The following is a 21689-nucleotide window of genomic DNA, read 5'->3' as shown; positions in this document are numbered from 1 at the left end:
CTTTATGAGATATCATTTATATACTTAAATTATAAACTAAAAATATGTATGTATAGTTTTATTGTTTAAATATTTAATTAAGTATTATTATATAATTGAATAATTTTAAAGTAAAGGTAAAATAATGATTACATATCATTCAAATGTCTAATTAATTACTTAAAACTGATATATATATATATATATATATATATATATATATATATATATATATATATATATATATATATATATATATATATATATATATATATATATATATATATATATATATATATAAAATATTGTTGTACCAAATATTATGTGAATTGGATATTACCTTATCGGAAGAAGAAAAATAAACAATATTATACGCAGTCACTTTAAGTACTTAAATGGGTATATACTTATGTCTGTTATTATGTGATCCTTAATTTAGATTCACCTAATCGTATAATAATATATATAAATATATATTTATTTGTATACTCAAAGTAGATACATAATTTTATTAAAAAAGATATACAAAGCTAATACATACTTCACATCTAATCAATAGGCATGGGGATTTTTGACACAATTTAATGAGTTTAAATTGATTTGGTTGTAGGTTGTACCTAATGACATAATTAATTAAATGGGTTAAGTGAACAAGAAAGGTTAAATATGTCACAAACAACCCAAATGATTTCAATATACATGTCACAAATAATTTCAATTGAATAGTGTTACACCATGAAAAGTAGTGTTATCTGTACAAATAATAATATGTCACTATGTGATTGGATAATTATAAATTAAAGATCAAACAATATCCAATCGTATGGTGATATATCATTATTTATGTATATTGTTTTATTGATATCATAAATATATTAAGATATGCACATGATATGTGTTGATGCAAAAATTGGTACACCAATGAGAGGATGTAAAACTAGGTCTTATGCAAGAAGAAAATAAAGACAATTAACATTAATAAAGTAATTTCATGTCAACCATTTAGGGTGATGAGTGGAATTAATGATGAATGAAAGAGATTATGTAAGTAAATATTAAAAACAAAATATTTTTAAGGTGATCTACTGCTTTGGAGTATACGTCTATAGTTATATTATTTATATTTTTGAAAAAATTCGATAGAATATCGATAAGTAATAAAAAAATTACTGAGAAGATTCCAGTATGTCATTCCTCCCTCTATAAAATCTTTTATGTTTGTAGTACAAATAGGTATGATTACATTGCTATCCTTATACAACAATAAATCCATATATTTTTTTTCTTCTTATTATAATTTTATGGAATAAGATAATTGCATCGGTTTCATAATCATGATTTGATAAAAGTGATTACTTTCTTATAATTATTGACATGGGTTGAAATAAAAAGATAATCTTATAGATATTAAAGAGTTAAATTGTCAAATTGTGTTCTCCTCGTTATATTTGGGTGAAAAAACTTTTATCCACATTCTTAGTTAATGTGTGGGTAGACAACATATTCGATCACTAAACGATTAATTTAGTGTTGGCTAGTTGTCTCTTGGGTATCGGTTTTATAAGTTTGGTCAAGGAAGAGTTTATTCCATAACAATTGTCCCTTGTTTCCATAATGTGAGTAAAATTTTAGAAACTCTTTGCATTTCTATATAAATGGACAACACCTGAAGACTTAGGGTAAGGTAGTAGAATGTTGTGATGATAACATTTGCATCTTGCATATAATATGTCACAAGTGCCAGTCGTTTCTTTAAATTTAATGGTAGAGATAACTTCTTGTTCAATAATCTCGAATAACTTATAAAAATATGACCATATTTTGACTTCTTTACCCTAGACTTTTTTTAAGTTCTTATATATCTTTGACACCCTAACATTTTCTATCAAATTGATCTCTCTTGACCTCATTGTCAAAGTATTATCTACATTTGATATTCCAAATGTGAGTTTTTCTCAACTTCATTTGTCTGTGTTTCTTGATGTAGTATTGTTAGAATATAGTATCTTATATAATATCTAAGAATAGTGTCTAAGTAAATTCTAACGTTTCTGGTGTTTATCAAAGTGAAAACACATTATTAGGATTTATGAGTTGTGCTTCTCATTAGGTTTGATGTATAAGAAATTTGTGGACTAATGTCATATACTTGTTGAGTTGGTTATTTTTCTCGTATATATTGAGGTCACCAACAATGGATTTGAAGAGATCATAGTCTAGATCTTCTCTTAGAGTCTAGTTTTTTGGAGAATATTTTTGTTAGTATGTTAGTGTAGGGGCACCGACATGTAAGAGAGAAAAGAGCTCACTTTCTAGGTATACACAAGAAAAAAAGGCCCTTGGAGCCAGAGAAGAGACCATGTGTTGTTGAACATGGTCGTTTAGGGTAGCCTCATGTAAGCAACTCACACCTCGAATAAGGCATGTACACTTCTTCTTCTTCTCAGTCTCAAGAAACTAAGTCGAGTGTTGAGATATGTTATAAACTCGCTCTGATAGCCTCAATGATGAGGGAGTGCATCTTTGAGCAAGCTTAGGTGTAGCTTCGGGGAATAGTCGTGCTTGCAAAGCTTAAAAAGCTTGTTAAGGATGACACCTAGGTAGTTCATTGTATCTTTCTCTCTTTAATTTTCCTTTGTTTTCTTCCAAGCATTTGTCTAATTGTTTCTTTGATTTTACCCACAAGTTCTGAGCATGTTAACCTTTCCTCTATAATGAGGTGTATCCTATCATTTTGGATAGTAATAAATATGAGTGAAAAAATTGCCCACTTAAGGAAAATCTAGCAACTCTTAAAAGACATCTCCTAGTCAAGCAACAGAAGCTTGAGGCTACTAATCAAAGCCTTAAAGGTGAGGTCAAGGCTTTGTCGGTTGAACGTGCCACCCAAGAGCAATGTCTACTAAATAGGGAGAACGAGTTTGATTAGTTATGTTCTCAACTGATCAAACTGAGGAAGCTCTTTAGACTTAAAAGGAAGTAAGCTGTTGAATTTGATAAACGAACGAATCAATTAAAAGTCTTACTCGCAAAGATTGCTTAAAAGAATAATGGAGTTGATGGATAATACATAGATAGATAATATATCCAATCACTAAGTAAATTGGCACAGACATGTTGTTATCTCTTGGATATTGTTACCATGAGTTTGATTAAAGAGTTCTATCACATCACATGTGACAATGCACATAAATAGGTAAATTCACATCCTTTTAAAACAAATAATTAAATTAGTTATATTGTTACCACCTACTAATTTCAAGTCCTTTTAAAACAAATAATTAAATTAGTTATATCCATAATGATTAGAATTTTATTACTTGTTTATAAAACAAGTATAAAGATACTGACACATCAACCTAGTTAGCTAACCTAATTACAAATTCTTTATCAAATAAATAATTGATGATTAAATTAAACACTTAGTCAATAATTGATAGATTAAAAGTAGACAGAAAAATATCAGTGGATATGAATTGGCATGGGACCCATATTGTGAGTAGATGAGTGATCAATGATTAAGATCATGAGATTTAGATTGAGATGCCCATCAACCAAAAACAAGGCTTAAGGGGCAAAAGAAGTAGCAAATTAGAAAGCGTTTGTGAATTGTTAGATATAAAGAAATGAGTGATAGGTAGAGAGGTAAGTTCCAAGAATATGAATTTCTTTACCAATATGAGTAATATTATATATATTTATTTTAGGTACATAAATAGATATATATTTATATATGTTATTATATAATTTAATATTACTTTATTTTTAATTTAAAATTATTTATTCACATAGTAACACATATTAAATATATACATATTTATATATCCAAAATAAGTATATATACTTCTATTGTATTAACATCGTATTCTATTTTAAGGTGTATAAATTTAGGGAAGAAACAAAGGGGCCCTTGATGGGTTTCTAATAATATTTTACAAATGAAGGGCATGCCATGGTTTCCACTAATTTTTGCAGTACAAGTAATGACCTTTTCTCTCGTTTAAAAGTAAGAAATAAGGAAAAAAGAAGTCCAAATATATCACTCTCAGAACAATGTTATATTTTCTCAACACAATTGATTGGTTGGAATTGCGTGGCTTTCCTTCAAATATTAGGTACCTTGACTGACCTTCCTTTGTAGAGCAAAGGCAAGAATAAAAAAACTGCCTTCACATGTAATCAATAATCATCAGTAGAGTGCAAGTAATCAACCATGGAAATTGGCACAAATGAAGTTGGTACAAATAGCCCCCAAGAAGATGGTTTGAGTAGTAATAAAGATAAATTCCAAAATTGTGAGTAAGCATTCAAATCCCTTTTTTAATATTTCAATATTAAACTTTTACATTGTTTAATGCAATAATAATATATTCAATCTGATCTAACCCAAATAAAGTTTTTTCATAAAAAAAATTTGTACAAATACATCTAGTTAGTAAATACGAAAACAGAAGAAAACAATATGAAAATTATAGAGGTATAATATAATAAATAGTAAAAAAATATGTTTATAAAATAAAAGTCATAAAATTCGGATTCGAAAAGGATATAGAACATATATATACGTGTTTAATACAACATATAGTTAATAATACATTTATAAAGATATGACAATATCAATCATAATTTTAATATTTTTTATAAATTTTATATTCAATAATTAAAATGTAAAGTATATAAATGACTATTAAACATAATATAACATAATACATAATCAAATTTTAATCATTGTAAAAAATCATTAGAAGAGGTTAAAGATTTGAATAACAAAAAATTAAAAATTTTAATTTATATAATTATAATATTATGATAATTAATTAAAAAATAAATAATATTTTTATAATTTAAAAAATATAAAATATAAAAAATAATAAAAAAATATATATTTAATATATTTTAAATTTAAAAATTTAAAATAACATATTCAAAATACGAATAATTGATGCTTCCACTTATTTGACAAATAAAAAGTAAGAGAGTCTACAACTTGTTTATTATCACAGGAATTTTCGGATCTTTGTCTAACGCTATGGAGCCTTTTCAAAAACTAATCATATTTGCCATTGCTTTGACTACACTAAATCCAAAACTTCAAAGTAAACCCAACCCACCCATTTGAACGAGTCTGAGTAGCCGGTGACCATGAAAACCCACCAGACCACAGTGTCTGGTGGGGGGTTTTTTCCTTTTTTAATTTTGCTATTAAATTTGTACGTGTCTCTATCTGAGAACAGCTGTTCGAAATTGTCCTTAACTCATTTGTTTTAACCTGGCTTGAGTTGCCTTGTGCTTAAACTCAAACAATCAACGTTAAAAAGAGTAAAAAGATAGTACACCTGAACATTGACTGACAAAACTGTTTAAAAGACGCTGGGCTGTCAGTAGAAAATTTAATTTCAGGTTTTCAGAACTGAATGCTCCCCTGACCCTGACTTGTGGCTCAGACTCTGAGAAAGATATTAATTGATTTTTGGGGAAGCGGTCAGGTAACGTGCCGTCCCTGTTAACCTCTCAATTTAAGAGGCCCAAAACCAAATGCCCATCCACTCTTGTTTCTTATAGCTATAGGCCTAGCTAGCTTCGCGCTATACAAAAATCTGTTTCTCTCGTCCCTCTCCGCAACACGAATTTTCCTAGAAATAAAAATCAAAACCTGAATAATCAATCTATCGATTTGTCCATTTTCGAAACTAATGGATGATTATTTAAAAAAAAGAAAAAAGGCTAAACACGTGAAGACTTAAAGTCTCATTTCTTAATATATTTACTTAAAAAAAAAAAAACTCATTAATGATCCAATTGATATTAAAAAAAGTTACACATCCACCAAAAAAGTTGATAAAACCATTGAAGAAAAACTTTGAGGACTAAAAGGACTTGTTCCCCTTAGGTATGATGTAACATCCATTTACTTTTTTTTTTTTTAAATTTAAAATCTTATTCATAAACAAATTTTTAATAAAATTTTTAAGATATTATTTTAATAATAATACAAAACATATATAATATATTTTCTCATAAATTTTAAAAATTAATAATTATATATCTATCTCAAATTTTTTAATTTTAAAAAATTACATTCCTTCTTTCAAAACTAAAGAGTTTTTTCCCGTTATCATCTCCATCTCTAATGATCTCTCATTTCCATCATAAACCATTGTTAACAAGATTGGTCACAAGATCTTTGCCTATCTAACATGATTTTCCACTATTCATTAAAAATTATATATAAAAATTTGAAACCCTAAGAAAAAAAAATTTTCAAAGTTTACTTTTAAAAAAAGTTGCTAATTTTTAAAGTTTATAAGGAAAAATAATATAAATTTTATATTTTTCAAAATTACTTGTTAAATAATAATTTTATCCTTAAAACTATATAAATTTTGTTAACTTTAATAACTTATAAGTGAAACTTTAAGTTTTTGAAAGTTAGAAGGACAGAATTTATAGTTACATTGAACCTTGGGTGGGAATAAGTCTTTTGACCTTTCTTAAACTAACAGGTAATTCTTACGTAAGGCCAAACACAAAGGATTTAACAATAAAAGCCCAAATCTGTCTGACTAATATCCATCACCCAATCTATACAATTTAATATTTGACAGACGGATTAAGAAATATGTGAAATTGTCTAAGCAGACCTATTAAAGAATTATGTTCTTCAATTAGGCCAACAAATTTTGGAAACGTTTTAAACAAGTTGTACAGTTTCAAGAGTCGCATCCAACTTAACTTTAAAAATGTTATCTAGATAGCATTTACATTTAATTTTGTAAAATGTGAAATGCATTTATGAGATAGCATTTATATTTAAGCCCAATTCATTTCCACAATGACTTTCCGAAACACAAGACAAGACCCTTACCTACAAAAAGTTTGAAGTTTTCCTCATGCGCTGTGATGACAATGACAGGCATTTCAGTTCTCTCCCAAATCTTGACCAGATTGATACTTCTAGAATATTTAGAAAATATGCAGACATCTTCATACGCCATCAGAACACGATGTAGGAAGACGATCTCACGCTGAGCCTGGCTGAAATCAGCAAGAGTTCAAATATTCAAGAACAACGCAATAATCATAGGTAGCTCCAATCACTATTCGAAAAATTATAAAATATAAAAAAATAAAAAATAAAAAGAAAGGCAGCTTCAGCCTACAATGTTTGCAGAATGAGATGATTCTCTAGTGTCCAACCTGATATAGGTTCACTTTATGGAATTGGTATCCAATCCTCAAGCCAATTAGAATATATGCCGGTATGTCGGTCACAATATAGGTTAGAATTTTAATGTTAATATGCTTTGTAATAACAAGAAAGAATTAAATAATATGTTTCAGGCATAAGAATGCAAATTGTAGTAATATCTATACACAATCATGTTTCGGCCTTTAAAATCAATTAATTAAGCCAGCGTCCAAAAATCAAACTTAAAACTCTCTTACTGGAATTCTAAACTGCATCTTCTGAGCTCTCTGCTTGGATCATCGAGCACGCAGAATCTACATGCTGCTTAGAACAGTGCAGTTATCCTATACATCAAAATACATAAACAGTTAAAGTCTTGGAAGTTTTCTGCAATTGATAGATTCTCTCAAATAAATCTATGGCTGAAGCGATTTGTTACCTAATGAACTTTGGTTTGAAACTCATCCAATCAAGTTCATTATGAAAGAACAAAAATGGTTTCAAGTTATTGTTCTCCAACTGAATGTCAAATGTTTGTACTCCTGACATAGTGGTGAAACTAAACTTGAAATTCAAAAATACCCACAAAAGAAAAAAAGAAAGAAAAAAAAAACATTAAAATAACCAAAAGGCCTTATATCTATATATTAGAAATCATAGTTGCCACAAGCATAAGAAACAAAGGAAAGCTTTCATGTGTGTGTATTTGCTTCTATTAATCTGAAATGACAATGATTCACATCTCCCAGAGTCACATTTCAGTTAGCCACAATTGCACATGGAAGCTGTCTTTAATCTTAATATGAACCTCTGCCAGCAACTACCATTATGGGAAACACAATGCACACTACAGCCCGTTGAACGTCACACGACCACAACCGGTGGTTTGATTTGTTATCCAATACAGATCATGATGCTTGCTTAACTATGAAAATGCTATTGCAGGGCAAAGCATTTATTGTTGAAAGTGAAAAATAAATATACTAAACCAACCCATTGTGCTGCTAGATAACTCAGGTTTTACAGAAATTCAGTTCTCTGCTATGACACCAACAAGCTTAAGTTGTCTTTTGCACAAGTGCACATGTAATACATCAACAAGATTATGATTATATATCAGAGCTGAAATTTCTGATGATGTTCCTGGTTACTCTAAGCTTAAGTCTAAGCCTAAGCATAGTGAAAGAAAAAAACAGAGAAAGATGAGTAAGCCTCTATCATCTGAAGCAGCTATATTTGGCAACTTAGTTGGTGATCTTTCTCCACTATTTTCTTCCACAATGACAATCCTGATAAAACATTGCCAAAAAATTAATAAAAAAAGAAAAGTCGTGGAGAATTTTTTCAATTTGTTAGTCAAGATGACAGGAAAAGAGTATTATTATGACCATGTTGCCATTCAAGACTGCATCTTCTAGGAAAACGTAAAAACTAAGATTTTAGTATGCTTGCGAGGAATTTAGACAAGATTACTCTTTTTTTACATAAATTAATTGCAATTTATAGTTTTGGAAAAACATAAGATGTCAAATGTAAACAATACAGTATGCAGACAAAGACATATCCACAAAGAAACACAGCCTTGTATGGATGAAAATGATCAAGAAGTTGTGGACCAGAATGATCTGATCTTGACCATCCAGCATAAAACATGATTAGTTATGGTACATAGAATGCTGGTTTCTTACAGAAGCAGTGGCAAGTCTGATAACAATGCATGCTAGTAAGTTAAAAGTTGGAAAGTGTTCAACAACTTGAACCCTAGATTTTGAGCAGTTGTCAATGCTTTACCTGTTATAATCGTTTGGTGTACCCATGTTACACTCTCCTTTAAGCACTAATGTTTTGCGGAATACCTTCTTATCCTGGATTAGAAATCAATTACTTTTCACATAAACAAGCGGACAAGTGGCACAGCAAGTCATGAGAGGAAAAAGTCTACAGAATCAAAAGGTACTTTAGAAGGAGATCCATTGAGTTTATATATAAGTTAAACTTGATAAAAGGAAAAACAAGTCTCACATAGAAATCAAGAGATCAAACCAAGAAATAGATTACACAGATTGATCAAATTGACAGATTATATCACCCCAATTGCAGAAAGGACTTTCTATTAGACATAAAAGATGAATTTTCAAATTTATGTAAACCATCATGTTGTAAGGTTCCCTCAGAGAGCCATTAATGTGGCACAGGTAGATATCATCAACTAAAAAAGGCTAATTACAGTGATAAGAGTTTCATGAGATTTAAGAATAAAACCTTAGAGCAGCTATTAGTCTAAAGATTGCAATATCAAAAGCCAGAATTTAACCCTCGACTGACCTCTTGATTCATATTAGCAACGGTGTCATGAATTCTCTGCAAAAGAATTCCTAAACTCCTGAACTCCATATACAAGGCCCAATTATAGTGTATTCGAACATATAATTAGAAAGACCATCAACTCAGATACACAGAAATTTAATGAAAATAGAATTTTAAATTCACGCCTCTTTCTCAGAGATCAGGTTTTGTATGACAATATCCTTTGCTGATACAGTTTTCTGGAGGTAAGGCTGGTTAAGCTCACAAATTTAAGAAATAACTTTGGCTGACAGTGTAACTTGATTCTTAAGAATATAAAGAACAGAAAGATCTCGTAATGCTTCTTTGGATCTCTCTTCAATCTGACTTTGGCGGTCATTACTAACTTTTGCCACTTCGAGCTCAGCTTCTAGTTCTGAAATAAGTTTATCCTTTCTTCTAAACTCATCCTTGTCATATTTTAGTTTACTTTCCAGGAGAGAAATCTTTTCTTCATAATATGACATAAGAGTGATGAGTAACTTTTATTTTCAGAATTTCACATTTATGCAACCAATTATGTTTAACGGCATATACAATTCAGGAACACTGCTATAATAAGTAGATCATAGATTGTGTTATGATCCTGAATTTCGGACTAATGCACATTTAGAAATGTTAACTTCAGTGTGATATATTTACTACTTGGTGAAACTCTAGCCAGTAAATTTCAAATAATCAAAATCATTATACAAGTTCCCACAATCTCAAGCAATCATATGAATAATCAACAAGTGTCATTACAGAGTTTATACAAAAGACAATTTCCACATACATTTATAGAAGTAATAAATTAACATTTTCATAGAATAAAAACGTAATTGAGGCAGTTAATAGCATAGGGAAATTACCAACAAAGACTTTTTCAAACAAAGAGGCCTTTTCCATTTTGCTCTTTAAGCTAGCAACTGAAAACAGCAGAGTTTAAATGAATACTACACCGCAACTTCAATAAAATGATGAGTGGTTTATGCTAAAATTCAGACGTGCATACACCTGAAAAAGGAAAAAACTTGTAAACTACATGCCTACTTCCTCTTTTTCACTCACAAGGAGTTCCGCATTATCCACAAATTGCTTGATGGAAAATGTCTCCTTTTCTATTGAATCAAATAATTTCAAGTGAGAGTTCATCTTCTCATATAGGAAACTGAACTTTCTATCTCTGGTTTCAATTGAACGTTTCACATCACAAGTAGATTCCTGCTCAAAATAATTACATCACTGAATAACATATTTACAATACAAACTTTCTCCATAATATGAAAATCCTATAACAAGAAGAACGATGACTAGTTTAACACACATTTCAAGTTCGCTAAAACAATGATAAAATCAATACAACCATCATAAAACACAAAACCTTGTAAGCGTTAAGGAAACTTTCCCTAGATTGAAGCAATCTATTTATAGTTTCCTTCAACTCCTTTTGCTTGTTTTCAAGCAATGCATTGTCGATTTGAAGGAAACTCACCTATAGCAACAAGGAAAACAAGATATTAATAAACATCTCCAGCAAGCATTCTTACAAAGACTTGGGCAACGAAATTCACAAACCTGTCTATCAAGTTTTTGACGAGAGATTCCTTGGACTAAGCTAATTCCGCTTGTAATTCCTGTAACTTTCTAGAATATTCCTCCTCAGTTTGCTTTTGTTTCTGCATAAAAACACCAAAGTCAATCCTCCAGAAAAAGAAATCAAGCACATAATAAATAAATTTAAAACACTTAACCTCGAATAAAACTTGAATTTGTTCAGTCGCCGTGCGCTATCTTTCTTATATTTATTTATTATAAAAAATAAGTGAATCATTTAATAATAGAGATTAGCGAGACTTGAATATGGATAAAGTTTACTCTGACATGTCGAGCTTCGGTGATTAGGACTTGACGATGGAGCCTGAATTTGGACAACTTCAGCAGCTCCATTATCAACTGTAAATTGCTCAGATGTCGTATTAATTATTGTAATGATTGCTTTACTTTTTTTATTCTACTTTTTTCATTCTTAACTCTTGCTTGAATCCCTAACATTGTAAAAAAAGCTGAACTTCCAGAACTTTGTTTGGGCCTTCCCGCCAAGTAAAGAATTTGACGAAGACCAACGTACAACCTTGGCACTAGTATCTTCTTATATTGGTGTTTAAGAACGCCCAATCAGACGTGTCAATGGGCCATTAAAAGTCACGGCCTAGGGGCCCGGCCCGCAATTTTACAAATCTACATGGTCTTTCTTAGCCCATACAAAGAACTATCATTATGTTATCTTACAAACAAGAGAAACACTAAATATGGAACAATTGAGACTAATGGTTAGAGTATTATTTTATTATTAAAACTTAAATATTACAGTAAAAATATATTATTTAAAAGATTAATGGGTATAGATAATTATTATATTTATTAAAATATTATTTTATTTAAATGTTATTGAGTATAAATATTATATTACTTATTATATTAATTGAAAAAGAGAGATTTTTATCATAAAAAATTAATAAAGATAGAATTATAATAAAATCAAAGTTATCTTACTAATTTTTTAATACTTACGATAAAGGTAGCAATCAGATTAATTTTTATATTACCTATTACATTTATATCACCATTGGTAATAAAATATTATCAAAATTTTTTACTACTTCGTAAACCAAAAGTAATGTTAATAATAAAAAATTGATCACTATAAACCAAACACCCCTTAAAAGTGTTATAAATTGAATCATATTTTGTTTAGGGTTGGAGCCAAACCCAGTTGGTTTGAGCTCAAAAGTTGACTCAGCTCGTTTTGGTGCAATTCAAATTCGTTTAACTCAAATTTGAACTGAATTCGAGTTAAGAGAATTGACTCTTTCTTTAAACTGATACGAACTTGAACTAAAGAAAGTTTGACTTAATTTAACTCACACGTTGAGTGGATAACTCAATTTGATTTGAAAGGATTGTGATTCAATTTAAATTATATTAAATAATTGTTAAAACAATTTTTTTTACCCATTATAAGATAAAACGATATCGTTTTATCAATAAATCATGAATTTAAATCATAAATTCAGACCATATATTTGAATAATAAATTCGAGTTAAACTATTTTTTATTCGAATCGAACTCGAATCAAAAAGTGTTTATACTCAGTTCGGTTCATATCCACCCTTAATCCGGTTGCTTGAGGTTGAATATGAATCCATTCTCGACAGATGCAATTTTCTCTTAACCCCCTTTATAACTCAATCCACATTCCACACCATTGGCATTGTCTCATTATTTTCACTTTTCATCGAAATCATCTCTTCAAGGTTCCCTTTCCGCATCACCTCTTAATCATCTTCACCATGAAACCAACTGTTGGTCATAAGGTTAAAGACCTCGTAAAATCAGATCACTTAATTGATAACCCTCGAACATTTTCTGAGGAAACCAATTGCTTAAATTTTTGGAAACCAATAATGAATGGAGAATTAAAGGATAGTTATGAAAAAGTTGAAAGAATTGATTTGGTTGGAATTCTTATAAATATTATTTAGTTTAGTGCAGGACTCTTCTTCTATTGAGTAATCATAGCTTCTTCTACCAATGCCTTGGACAATAAATTATGGCTACACCAGCGCCACACCAATATTTGAATTATTCCTGCAATCAAATTCAAGAGATCACATAACCGTATTGAGTTTTGATGATACCAAATTTAATTAATTTAATAAAATATTATCAAGTGCTTAAGATTTTTTCTTAATGAACAAAAAGGCAACAATTCAGGAGCAGTGTTCTGAAATCTTATCTCAGTGTTTTCCATTTCATCAACTGTCCTTAATTTTGGCCAGTCAAGCAAGGTATATATCTGTCAATATATTCCAGTCAGGCAGGGTGACAGCTCAGGTTCAACAATATAATAGTGGAAGCATCCAGAATGCTGATCCATAATACTCTAAAAGGACATCCCAATCTTCAAATAATTGGGTTGTTGAGGGACCATTCAAAGGGGCAGTGTCTTCCAATAAGTCAGGTTGTGGGTCTTCTTTGCATAAAAACTGCCTCCAGCTGAGCTTAGATCCCATTACTGTCCCATTTCTTCTTCTTCTTCATCATTGCAGTTGGCAGCATTGTCAACCCAGATGCCATTTCATTCTTCCGTGGCTTCTGTCTCCATTCATATCAACTTTAAACCTTAAACCATAAACCTTAACATATTGGTCACGGAGATCTCAGCAACTTGTATTTAGGATAATAAAAGCTGAAAAGACAATCATGTTTTATGGTTGAGAGGATCATAAAAAAGGCTTTTTATTGAAGAGAGTTAATCACAAAACGTATCCAAACAATACCTTAAAAGATATAATAAATACCAGTGAAATGTACCAGCTGCAGGCCCCTCAGTGAAAGCTCAACTTACTAGCATCCTTTTCTCAGCACAAGCATCTGTGTTTACTGGCAACTAATACTGCAATTGCAGGATAGTTGGCTACGTTATGAAACCAACCCAACTTCAGTTTCGGACAGGTTGGACTTATTACCATTAATGGCCATTAAATTGGCACATGACATGTTAAGTTCAAAATTTCCCACGATGTAACAATGAAATGGCCTCTAGTTATTCATTTCCCACGTGGGTTTTACAAGAATCAAAGTTGCTAATGCCTACTGTAGCCTGCCCACATGCCTAAACACAACCATCATCTAAAAATGGCAGTTTGGTAACAAGCTTACGGATAATAAAGCTCTACTTGCTTCGGTTATTACCATTTTTATCCATGTGGATTGGACAAAACACTAGGGAATGAAATTTAAAAAAAAACGTGATGGAAATAAACAGTCTGCAGTATTTGGTTAATTTTCTGGTTTTCTTTTGGTGTTTTTATCTTTGCCTAACTAAATAAGATATTGAAATGGCAAGTTTTGGCACCAGTCACCACCTGTGCATAAATCATTTTCTGTTCACATCAACCACTTTGACAAGAGACTTCTAGCATTAATCAATGGCACCAAAGTAGGTCAGGCCTAATGGAGGACACTGTTGAAGTGCTTTTAAGAAGAGAAAACACCATTGAAGACTCCTACCAGTATAATTATTTTATGATTTCATATTTTATCTGACTAGAACATGCAGGCGGCTGTATACTGAGCAATTTCAAAGGTAATCGATATAAGCAAAGAAGAAAAATTAGCAGCACAGCCTTTTCAAACACGTGAGAAAATATAAAGATATTAATCATATAGAACACTGCTGGCAAGCATATAGTTTCGTGCTGGATACAGCATCTGATCCCCATTTTTAAGGACATGTGGAATTTCCAGTTCTGGTGTTTGATGGCATGTCATGAAAAATTATCCCTATGTTCTTTCCTAAATTTGTAATGCTTATCTTGCATGTTACGCAATTTGTTTTTGTATAATGGTTTTGATTTTTGATTTTGTTGGTTAGATGCACTAAGGGCAATATTCTTGATTTCATATTTAATTTCCACCATAGGAACAACTAGATTTTGAATACAAGTAGTTTAGTTTGAATTTACCCATATATCTATATAAAAAGAGAAATACTATGTGTACATACTTTTAATACATAATCTAAGTATACAGATAATGTGTCATTATGTAATTAGGCGTTATTTTATCTTTAAATCAAAATTATTCAATCACATAATGATAAATCATCTGTATATCTAAATTATATACAAAAATATGTACGCATAATTTTATTAATTTAAAAGACTCATTGTCACCCCCGTTAATTCACTTCATATGAAAAAACTTGTGTAGTTTTATAATTTATAACTATTCCCCTTCTAGTTATGCCCTTCCAAGAGTTACCCTACTTTGTCTTGACTATTTAAACATGATAAAAGATTGAATAAAATTATGCATATAAATAAATTATATAAATTTATTTGTACCAATTGATGTGATAGTTCATAATTGAATGATGTCATTGTTCATTTTTTTCTCACTTTAAAAATGTTATCATATCAGTTTGTATAGATAAGTTTATACAATTTATATATACATATAATATTACTCTATAATATTTATTCAAACATCCATAATAATTAAATAGCTTAAATACTGAAAAAACCTTTGTGTAAAGGTCAAAAGATGTCATATCCGGAAATAAACTAATGAGTGTGGTGCATAATATAAACTCATAAATAAGCGAATAATATCACCCACAAGTATCAAGATAATTCATCAATTAAAAGTAAGTCTCTCTCATACACCTTATCAGCTGATCTATCGTTATACAATCGTTATATTCACCTATCGCCTATAATATATAAGGAAAATGAATTAATGAAAATCACTAAATAAGTAAGTGTTTCTATAGTTTTACATGTTTTCTCTTGGTTTCTTTCAATATTTTTAGTATTTTAATCATATTATTTTCTCTCCTAATATTTAAGGCAAATCTATATGGACTAGGACTCTAATGACATGAAGTGCAAATGCATATAAAACATCTTTTCAAAAATCATTTGGTGAAAACATTTTTTAAAATCAGTCTAATAAAAATCATCAAAATCTCTATGTTAATCAAACTAGATTGAGGTAAGATTCGACACCATAGACACCTGAATCTCTCAGGTTATCGTAATTCACATTATAGATGAATTTATCCTATCACCTCTGTGCAGGTGCAAATCTATAGGCCATTTCATAACACCTTCTCATGGGTGCACACCTTTTAGTGGATGTATATAGTGAACAATGTGTTATCTTTATAGGTATAACACCTGTATATGGATACATAATCTATATCACTGATGCCCCTTCACAACAACCCCCTAAAATATAGTTATTAATATCATACAATATGATATAGATAAAAAAACGACACGTATTATAAGATATATCGTAATTAATATGATACAATGAATATCGTATGATACGATACTCATCTTACAATACGATATATATTACTGATACGAATTAATACACTTTTTAGAGAAAATAATGATGTAATAGGGGCATATATGAAAATGTTTAAATTTTCAAAAGTGTTTGTGATATTTTTTAAAATGATGACATGTTAATTATATTATTATATTATTTTATTTTTTAAAAGTTATATCATATAATGTGATACGATACTCAATATACGATGCATAAAATTAGGTTTTCAATACATAATACAATACATGATTCAACTACTATACTCTAAAAAACATATCTTGCAAAAAATTATTGTGAAAACATGTTTTTATAAAAGACACAAAATATCTCCATCTATGGGATATCTATGTCCCAAATATATTATGGGGAATCTCTACGTCCCACATATGCTTTATTAGATCTTTTTGTCCCAAAACTCATCACTAGAAATGCCCAAAAAACTTGAAAATCACTTCTGAAAATCATAAAAATCAATGATATGTTTTCTTTAAAATCATGATCTCAAGCTTATATAACTCATCTCAGGCTCATTCTCACTTTTACTGATCATATACATATGTTCATGACTCTAAAACCTTATCTTGTATTCTTTCTTGACACTTTAATGTATTTTAGTGTCTATTAAATTCTCATGGAATAGCTCTATAGACGGGTATTCTCTTTGTGGAATAACCATTCAACTTCTTAGTCTCGTGAATGATCATTCAATATCAAAAATAAAGGTTCATCATTCTATCCCGAGCATGTTTTACTCTTTCTCAGTTATGACCATTCAGAACCTATAAGTAATTTTGTCTTTTCATCTAAATAAATAAGGTTCATGAGCACCTAATCTACATAGTTTGAACGACAATATATGTTTGATGGACAATTATCCATCGTGAATCGAAATCTCTATTCTAATAGATGAATAACCATTCCATCGCGCCTGAAATGAAAAGTTTCATCTATTTTGGTTGGATTTCTTTCCACAACTAGACCAAAACTTTATAGTTCATTATTTCTTTCCAAGTTCCAAATGGGCTAGTAACTATGGTTAAATATTTCTCAATAAATATATTAAATGTATTTGACCTTTTAATCAGGTCCAAGTTCCAATTAAAGATAGCTTACGTTCAATAAATGATAAAGAATTGGATAATATCTTTTAGTTATTTAATAAATGGAAAATGCACGGCTAATGTTGATTTGGCCTGGTAGCTTAGATTATGACCAATCAAAAAGGGTTGAGAGAACACCATCATTATTGATAGCTTTTACGATAAATAGACCACTCCCTAACTAACTAAACTAAACATCATAATCATAACAATGATCATGAAAATCTATTAGTGTTGGAACTTTGTTAGCAATCACTAATACTCACTAATCACATTTAGTTGATCGCCAGAAGATCCAGAACCCCATCAATTCATCTCAATAACGCACCTTCTAATGTTGTACATTGTACATGTACTTGCGCCAGCTAACGTACGCAGTTGGCGACCTCATCGGGAACTGCTCCTCCGCCTCCCTGTCGACTGCATGGTCCATCTCTTCACTAACTGTTGATGAACCATCATCTGGTTTTGATCAAAAAGTAATCTTATCTAACGGTGAAGAACTGGAGTTGATGTGCACGTGACAGAGATGGACCCCATGAGAAAACCTCACTGGAAGTGACTTAGTTTGCAACTCTCGAGGTGTCACTGTCTCTCTCTCTTTCAAGACTCATCAAGTTGTATGGTACTGCAAAGATAAAAATGAGAGGTTTTTAAAGGAGAGAAGTTTAAGCCAACACAGCGCATTAGTCTCCATTGTCCATGGAGATCACACAAACACCTATCTTTCTTTAGACGTGATCTCTTTATATATCCATCGCTAAAGCTTATATTAAAGAAAAAAATATGTTCTTTCACTTGCCTTTCGTTGCACAGCCACTCAAATGTTAGAACCAAACTTACCCATTTAAAGAATATTGACAAGTATTTTACAAGTTGTAAGCTTTTGAATCAAAGGTTGTATTTTTATTTGGAATCTTTGTGGATGAATGTTAAGACCCTTCTGAGGGGAAGTTGAGTAGTGTGAATCTTTAACAATGGATCCGCCAGCAATGATGAATGAGGGTTCGTACAACTTTGCAGAGATCTGGCCGTTTCAGGTTCATGGAAGTGGAAATGCGAATGAATCTGGAGGTGCGTTGGGGCTGAGGGAAGTTCAGTTTGGGCAGAATTTGAGTCAGTTTGTGACTAATCGAGAAGTTTCTGGTGAGGATCCGGCGAGTTTGGAGCACAAAGTAGTTCATGGGAATGGTTCGAGGAAGCGATGTGAGGTAGAGGATGAGTCACCCAAGGTTGTATCAACAAGCACTGGCAATGGAGTGGTATACTTATTCATTTATCTGTTTGATTGTATATTCAGTTTCTATTCTGACTTTATTTTTCGTACAATCTTAATTCTTCTTAGGAGGGGTTTTCTTTATCTGGTTACATGATACCGAATGCCAACTAACACACGCTTAATGTTGAATATAGGATTTTAAAGAATTGGTCTATCATTCTAAGTTTTCTAATCTATGGTGTTTATGTGGGATTGGCATATAGAAATTTGATTGTGAAACTATGATGGTTACATGAAAAATTCTTATGTTTTAATATGTGCAGAATGATTCTGATGGAAAACGGATTAAAACATCTGGAAGCAGAGATGACAATCAGAATTCAAAAGCTGATATTGAACCCAGTTCAGGCAAGCCTGTGGAACAAAATAGCCAACCACCAGAGCCACCTAAACAAGATTACATCCACGTTCGAGCAAGAAGGGGCCAAGCTACTGATAGCCACAGTCTAGCGGAAAGAGTAATATTTCCAATCCTCTTAAACTCAATTGTAATTCAATTATCGATCAAATTAAGTGCTGTTTAACGAGTTTTCATGGTTTGAAACATTTGACGGATAGGCTAGAAGAGAAAAGATAAGCGAAAGGATGAAAATTCTACAGGATCTGGTCCCTGGCTGTAACAAGGTAAGCATTTGATTATTTATTAAGTCGGATGCCAATTGTGCACAGTTTGTGAAATTATATTTTGCATTCAATCAGCTGCATATAGTTCTAGTCCAATTTCACTTCTTGATTTGTGAGTTACTAGTGTGTCATAGTTGGCACTCATGAACATACATCATAAACCGGTAGTGTTCGGATTTCTCTTCAGTTTCCATGTGACACGGTCTGTTTATGCAACTCTGTACTAAGATAGTTTTTTGAATACAGGTTATTGGCAAAGCACTGGTCCTTGATGAGATAATTAATTACATCCAGTCGCTACAGCGGCAGGTTGAGGTGGGAAATTTTTTACTTCTGATACGGCTTTACCTTTTGATTGGATACTTTCTTTTACTAATTTTGAACTTGAGCCAAAAATTTCACTGGAAAATTGCAGTTTTTGTCCATGAAGCTTGAAGCAGTCAATTCGAGAGTGAACCCTGGTATTGAGGTGTTTCCTCCAAAAGATGTAAGTCCAAATGTTATGAATCCTTACTGGACGCAATTTTGGTTGACATTCTATTAGTATTGCACTTCTGTTTTAGCCTTACAAGGATGGTTCATATCATGTTAGAACTCATACCACAAACCTCTTCACGTGTGTATCATCCTGCTCATTTGATGGATGGACTTCTTTGAGAGTCCTAAATTACAGTATTGAAGTAAACTTCTGAAACAATCTCAGTATAAATTCATTGTAGGAGATGGGAGATTTGTATGTTCTTAATAAGAAAAAGTGAAAAACTATGCATGATAACGATCATGTTTTAACAGGGTGAACTGTATTTGGATTGCAATAGTGTCTGTAGACAAACAGGTCCAAAATTTCATACTCTTGAACCTTATTCAGATTCCTGCCCATGGCCTTCCATTGTTATGATTTCTGCTCCTCTGCATAGGCATGACTTCTTGCCTTAAATTTAATGGTTTCATTTTCCATTTGGTAGTTGGGACAAGAACCTAACTGTTTACTTTTATGGTGAATCATTATTTTTGGGGTCTTGTTCTCTAATCCTTTTTTTAATCTCCACATTTAAAATTAAAGAAGCAAAGAGAAAATCTAACTATGCATTTATATATGATTTCGTCCAGGTGAATCTGTCCATTGCTTTTTTTCTTTTTCACCTAAATGAGATTCTGCTAAAATTTTGTATAGCATTCTATTCTGTTGGTCGCTTATTTATGATATGATTAAGTTTTCTATGGATAATTTTGTTTATTATGGGTGAATGGTTTTTTTAACAAACTGATTTGGCTTTTTCAGTACGGTCAACAAGCATTTGATATCATTGGCATTCCATTTGGCTCTCAAGCTTCAAGGGATCTCAACCATGGTTCATCATCGGAGTGGTTGCACATGCAGGTTGGTGGTTTTGAAAGAATGACTTAAAAAATAAAAGGAAAAAAAATCCTCATCAATTAGTAATAAGAGCATTAAATGGTGAAGCATCCTCCTCCAGTTGTTGTTAGACATTGCACCCCATTATTCTACATTAAGAGAGTTCAAATTCCCAATTTCAACATCAAGCATGGAGAATATGATTGATGTTCAAAGACTCCTCAAGTTAGTAAACAAAGTTTCTATCTTGACCTCGTCATTTGTTTGTATGTTGGAGACTGAATTCTTTACTCCACATATCTTATAGAAGGCTTTATGCTGTACTAATACGTGAACAGAATTCGAAGAACAATCATTTTCTTGTATAAGAATGTTGCATATTCTGAATGTGTGATGCTTACTTTAAATTTTAAACTGGGTTTGTTAAGAAGCTTAAGGTGTATTAATAAATTAAGCCATTTTGGTGTGATGTTTTCTGGAAATTTTCCTTGATTTGACAATGTTTCTGCTCTGCATAGTATAGTGTTTAACATGGATTATGCTTGAATTTCTATAGTAATTTTCATCATTTTGACATAATAACCTGCATTATGTGATAATCATGGTCAGTTTGACTATGATTGCTTCATTTCTCCTGTGCCAGCGTCAGTTGTCTAACTAAAGTTTTTTGTCACTGCCTGATATGCGGCAATATCAGATGATCTGTAAATACACCATGCCTGTTCAGTGATCTTGGAAAATAAATAGGATCAATTGAAATCATTTTACCTTGTCCTTGGTGGTTTTCCTTTTTAATGTTACAAGGTTGATTCAATATTGAGCTATAGCGCAGTTTCAGGGGTGTACTCTGAAGAAATCTAAAAGGGCTAGCTCTAATTAATATCATAATGTGTTTTTAGTCTTAATGTGATCGAATTGGACAGTGATTA

At 31.1% G+C, this 21689-nt stretch overlaps 1 protein-coding gene and 2 long non-coding RNA genes across 13 annotated transcripts; 1 reads left to right on the top strand and 2 right to left on the bottom strand.

Annotated features, from left to right (window-relative positions):
* Positions 1 to 5214: 5214 nt before the first annotated feature.
* LOC123207390 lies at positions 5215 to 11867 on the bottom strand. Of its 10 annotated transcripts, XR_006500325.1 has the most exons (11): positions 11248 to 11867; positions 11072 to 11172; positions 10878 to 10988; positions 10565 to 10717; positions 10366 to 10422; positions 9494 to 9965; positions 8960 to 9033; positions 7608 to 7710; positions 7426 to 7512; positions 6845 to 7014; positions 5215 to 5612 (listed from the first exon to the last, which is right to left on the bottom strand). It is a non-coding gene; the product is annotated as an uncharacterized LOC123207390 (long non-coding RNA). The 10 variants fall into 10 exon arrangements; XR_006500321.1 differs by lacking the exon at positions 5215 to 5612 and having other exon boundaries at positions 6748 to 7014; XR_006500322.1 differs by lacking the exons at positions 5215 to 5612; positions 7608 to 7710 and having other exon boundaries at positions 6748 to 7014; positions 11248 to 11865.
* A 711-nt stretch (positions 11868 to 12578) lies between these two features.
* Positions 12579 to 14039, bottom strand: LOC123207395. 2 transcript variants are annotated; one of them, XR_006500333.1, is made up of 2 exons: positions 13838 to 14039; positions 12579 to 13746 (listed from the first exon to the last, which is right to left on the bottom strand). It is a non-coding gene; the product is annotated as an uncharacterized LOC123207395 (long non-coding RNA). The 2 variants fall into 2 exon arrangements; XR_006500332.1 differs by having other exon boundaries at positions 13859 to 14039.
* A 3766-nt stretch (positions 14040 to 17805) lies between these two features.
* LOC123207392 (transcription factor BHLH089-like) lies at positions 17806 to 21242 on the top strand. The gene is made up of 6 exons (XM_044624782.1): positions 17806 to 18762; positions 19043 to 19237; positions 19338 to 19403; positions 19650 to 19718; positions 19819 to 19890; positions 20686 to 21242. Exons 1-6 carry the CDS (start codon positions 18478 to 18480, stop codon positions 20809 to 20811), a joined length of 813 nt encoding a protein of 270 aa, XP_044480717.1. The 5' UTR covers positions 17806 to 18477; the 3' UTR covers positions 20812 to 21242.
* The last annotated feature ends 447 nt before the right edge of the window (positions 21243 to 21689 follow it).

The sequence above is a fragment of the Mangifera indica genome, unplaced genomic scaffold, assembly GCF_011075055.1.
Source record: "Mangifera indica cultivar Alphonso unplaced genomic scaffold, CATAS_Mindica_2.1 Un_0075, whole genome shotgun sequence".
Taxonomy (NCBI): Eukaryota; Viridiplantae; Streptophyta; class Magnoliopsida; order Sapindales; family Anacardiaceae; genus Mangifera; species Mangifera indica.
Note: the sequence above shows the minus strand (reverse complement) of the source record. Positions and strands in the feature narration are given on the sequence as shown.